This window comes from Salvia splendens, chromosome 16 (genome assembly GCF_004379255.2).
Source record: "Salvia splendens isolate huo1 chromosome 16, SspV2, whole genome shotgun sequence".
Lineage (NCBI taxonomy): Eukaryota > Viridiplantae > Streptophyta > Magnoliopsida > Lamiales > Lamiaceae > Salvia > Salvia splendens.
Window position 1 is genome coordinate 26,425,446 of NC_056047.1, and position 4,174 is coordinate 26,429,619.

At 44.7% G+C, this 4,174-nt stretch overlaps 1 protein-coding gene and 1 long non-coding RNA gene across 2 annotated transcripts; one reads left to right on the top strand and one right to left on the bottom strand.

The window, feature by feature from the left end:
• The first annotated feature begins 256 nt into the window (after positions 1 to 256).
• On the top strand, positions 257 to 1,219 carry LOC121770421. Its single transcript, XM_042167151.1, has one exon. It carries the CDS (start codon positions 257 to 259, stop codon positions 1,217 to 1,219), a length of 963 nt encoding a protein of 320 aa, XP_042023085.1.
• Positions 1,220 to 2,026: 807 nt separating this feature from the next.
• Positions 2,027 to 3,581, bottom strand: LOC121772279. Its single transcript, XR_006044306.1, has 2 exons — positions 2,468 to 3,581; positions 2,027 to 2,354 (listed from the first exon to the last, which is right to left on the bottom strand). It is a non-coding gene; the product is annotated as an uncharacterized LOC121772279 (long non-coding RNA).
• Between the last annotated feature and the right edge of the window lie 593 nt (positions 3,582 to 4,174).

A 4,174-nucleotide genomic window follows, 5' to 3' on the forward strand; every position in this document is an offset into this window, starting at 1 on the left:
ACTGACCTTACCTAAGCCGGAAATCTGCAGGTTAGTGAGGTTGGAGTTAAGAGGAAGCAACATCAACAATAAAATTTGGATTTTTGCAGATCACACTTGGTCAGTGGAGACATGCCTCAACTCGGAATAGGTCCTCCATGCTCGGGTTGCAGCTAGCGCCTTAAAACACAATCTCTTCATCTCAGTGGTGTATGGCAAATGCTCGAGAAGGAGCAGATATCCTATGTGGGAAACGCTAAGGAACATTGCGGACAACATGGAGGGATCATCGTGGATTGCCGGAGGGGACTTCAACATCTATCTAAATGACCAGGAGCGAAGTGGAGGAGCAGCTAATGGAACACACAACAAAACAGGGGAAATGCTTGATTTTGCAGAGGTCATCAACGACTGCAATCTTATTGACCCAAGATCTGTCAGACTTCGATTCACCTGGGCAAGAGGTGATCTCTTCGAAAGACTTGACCGCATATTAATCAATGAAGGTTGGGCATCCAATGTTGCAACTACAAGGGTCACGGTTCTACCGCGGGTGGCCTCGGATCATGGACCATTGTTAGTAAGATGCTCAGAATCGGATACAAGGCCTCACGCCCCCTTCCGGTTTCAACATATGTGGATTAGACACCATCTTTTCCTTGAGGAAGTTAAGAAGTTGTGGAGTGTGGAAACTGAGGCACAGGGCATGAGAAAGCTACATATAAAACTTGGTAACGTAAAGAAGGGTCTAAAAAGTTGGAATAAGGAAGTGTTCGGGAATATCTTCGTCCGACTTCGAAATAAAGAGGCAATGGCAGTTGAGGCAAAACAATCCTTTGAAGCAGAGCCGACAACAGCTAACAAAGAGACGCATAATAGACGCACTGCAGAATACCTGCTATGCCTTCGGATCGAGGAGGAATATTGGAGGCAAAAGGCTGCCATTCGTTGGGTGGTCGAAGGGGAACGAACTACAAAGTTCTATCAAGGTTGGGTGAGACAAAAAAGGGTTAAGGCAAAAATCCATGAGATCAATGTGGAGGGCAGACTCATCTCGAATGAAGAAGAACTACGGCAATCGGCGGTGGATTTCTATCAAAACCTCTTTTCTTCTGATATTGCAGAGCTGGAAGAACCGCAACTCGATCTCATCCAAGGGATACCGAATGAGCTTAATGCAGGGGATTTGTGCAAAACCCCGAATTGTGAAGAAGTCAAGCAAGCAGTATTCGGCATCTAGGCGAATAGCGCCTCAGGACCTGACAGTTTCTCCTCCCTCTTCTTTCAAACATGCTGGGAGGTCGTCGGAGCCGATGTGGTTGCGGCGGTCGGTGATTTTTTGCAGGCGGATTCATGCCGAGAAGCTTCACAGCCACGATGATCGTGCTTTTGCCAAAGAAAGATAATCCTAGCTCGTGGTCAGATTATCGTCTGATTAGCCTCTGTAACGTGACGAATAAAATCATCTCCAAGATCATATCCACAAGGTTAGCACAGTTCCTTCCGCTTCTTACATCCCCCAATCAAAGCGGATTTATCAAAGGCAGATTGTTGAGCGATAACGTCCTTCTTGCACAAGAGATTATCCGAGACCTACCACATTGCTCCCCTACACCAAACGTGGCCATTAAGCTTGACATGGCTAAAGCATACGATGGGGTTCAATGGCTGTTTTTGGTCAAAATTTTACGTGGCATGGGATTCGCGGAAGCATGGATTAGCTTGGTCGAACGATGCATAAACTCATGTTGGTTCTCAGTACTTATCAACGGTTCTCCCTACGGATTCTTCAAATCATCCAGAGACCTCAGACAAGGGGACCCTCTCTCATCATCACTCTTCATTCTCGGTGCGGAATATTTGTCTAAGAAATTGGATAGGCTTATTGTGACACCTCGGAATTTCGTTTCCCTTTATTATTGGATAAGCTGGAATTATTAGTGTAATTAATCCTCGCGTGGAGGGCGTGAGAACGTAGAAATTTCCGTTGTAGTTTCCATCGGGGAATAAAACAAGTTTTTTGAAGGAAACAAAGTGCAAGGAAATGTTTTCAAGAATAAAGAGTAAGTCATGTTTATTTGAAAAGCAAGTTGGAAATACAATTTCATGGATACTAGAAATGCTAATAATACATGAAAAAGACAATACAAGTTGTACAAGTTTTCATATGTGAAAGAGACTTCACATGTCTACACTACATCATCCCTTCTTCCACCTCTAGTAATAGAATTCTAGAAAATATCCTAAATTGGTATAGAAACCAAGGCGGCACAAGGATGGATTTTCTTCCCCTTTCTCCATCTCCTTCCTTCTCGGTTTTGGCACCATAAGACTCCAAAAAAAATTTTGTGGCAGCCAAGGACATCTTGAGGATCCTGCAAAATTACACAAGAAAGGAGATTAGAATAGACTCATAGTAGGGGAATTGGGGGGAGACCAACCAAAATGTAGAAAAGGACGAGATGAGCTAAACAAGATAGCCAAGGACCTAAATCAAGGCTGTAAGTCAGCCAATCTGTTTTGTTGCAAGTATCATCAAAAGGGGATCAAGATGAAAGGCCCCAGTAAAGTAAGCTCCACCACCAAGCTCATTGGAGCAAGAGAAATTTCATCACCAAGGCTGGAAGGACAACCGAGGAGAGCAGCCCCAAATATACACCAATTTAGCATGATCAACATTGTTATAAAGCTCAAAAAGGGAGCTAAATTGTAGCCAAAATTAGGAGCTCAAGGCCCAAGATTCTGCCACAAGATGCCAAAGTATTTTGCCTATAAATACCACCGTCCCCTTCCCCACTCCACAACTACATTCTGTCAAAATTTTTGCAAGGCAAGGAGTGCGACGGAGTGAGGAGCGGCGGCGCGGAGCGGCAGCAGTAGGAAGGGCAAGCCGAAAGAATTCACAAGCAAGGTAAACACCTCAACACCATATATGCATCATGCAGGACGATTAAGGAACACAAGAACTTAGAACTTTTCCATAGCATCCTCACACCAAGTTTGAAAAGAGAACAGTAGCAATAAACACCCAAGTGGTGATTGAACTGTAGAACAAACCCTTCCCAACAATATCACAACATGAGGAAAAACAACATAGTCACAGTTTCCGACGGATCATGCTGCCATAACTCGAAATCTGAATTAAATCACGACTTGATAGAAGGGGAAATGGGGGAGAGGACTTAGCTTAGTGCGTAAGGCTGTTGGCGGAAGCCGAGTGACGACGGAGCCCCGAAAATCACCACGAGGCAGCGACGAACCAGTGGCGACAGAGGGCCGCGCTGCGAGGCGATGCACGGCGGTGTTGAGGAGTGACGAACAGCAGCGGCGCTGTCCAGCCTCGACGACGCAAGCAGCATCGGTGATCTCTGCTGATGCGAAGCGAAAGAAGACCCGACGCCGGTCGGAAGGGAGTCGGAGATGGGGAGTGCGAAAGAGGGGGGAGTCCCGGCGACGCTGGAGATTGCGATTGCCGGCGAGCGCGAGGACGAGAGAGAGAGATGGGCGCCGCTGTTCACTCTCCAATTGGGGTTTTCTCAAATGAATTGAAGATTGGAATGGAGAGAAGTAAAATCTCGGTGAAGAGGGAAAAATGGAGTATATTTGGGCCAATTTTAATTAATTAGTTGGGCTCCTATTAAATTGTTTATTGGACCAGAGGTGAATAATATGATGGAATTGGGCCACTTTAATGATTTTGGGCCGCATGAATGAAATGGGTGTTGGACCAAGTATTAGTTCTATGTTGATAATGGACTATAAGAAGAGGCTCCAGTTATTTAGTAAATTGGGCCGAAATGTTGGAATTCTTGGAATGGAATTTAATTAAGAAGTGAGCTCGGAGCCTAATGAATTAATTCCGAATAATTTACTAAGTTCCGGTTATTGAATAATGTTGAAGTAGGAGACACGGACGGCCGACCGGCGTCGCCCCGCGACGCCATGGGCGGCCTTAAGAAAAATCTGTAGAAGAAGGAAATTAAAGAGGGATTTTAAGAATCCATATTTTATTATAGAATTCCTCCAAGATAAGTAAAACGAATAATTAAATGCTGCTGAGAAATGGAGCCGAGTTAAGATTTAAGGAAGAAAATCCTATAAGCCGAGACTAAGAGATAGATGCTATCCTATAGGATGCATGCATTCTTTTTCAGAAAAATAGTTCAAGTACTAATTAGCGTGTCGCGCTATTTAT

Bases quoted from the DNA above. Each gene is read 5' to 3' on its own strand.
- LOC121770421 (XM_042167151.1), top strand. From the start codon at position 257: ATGGAGGGATCATCGTGGATTGCCGGAGGGGACTTCAACATCTATCTA.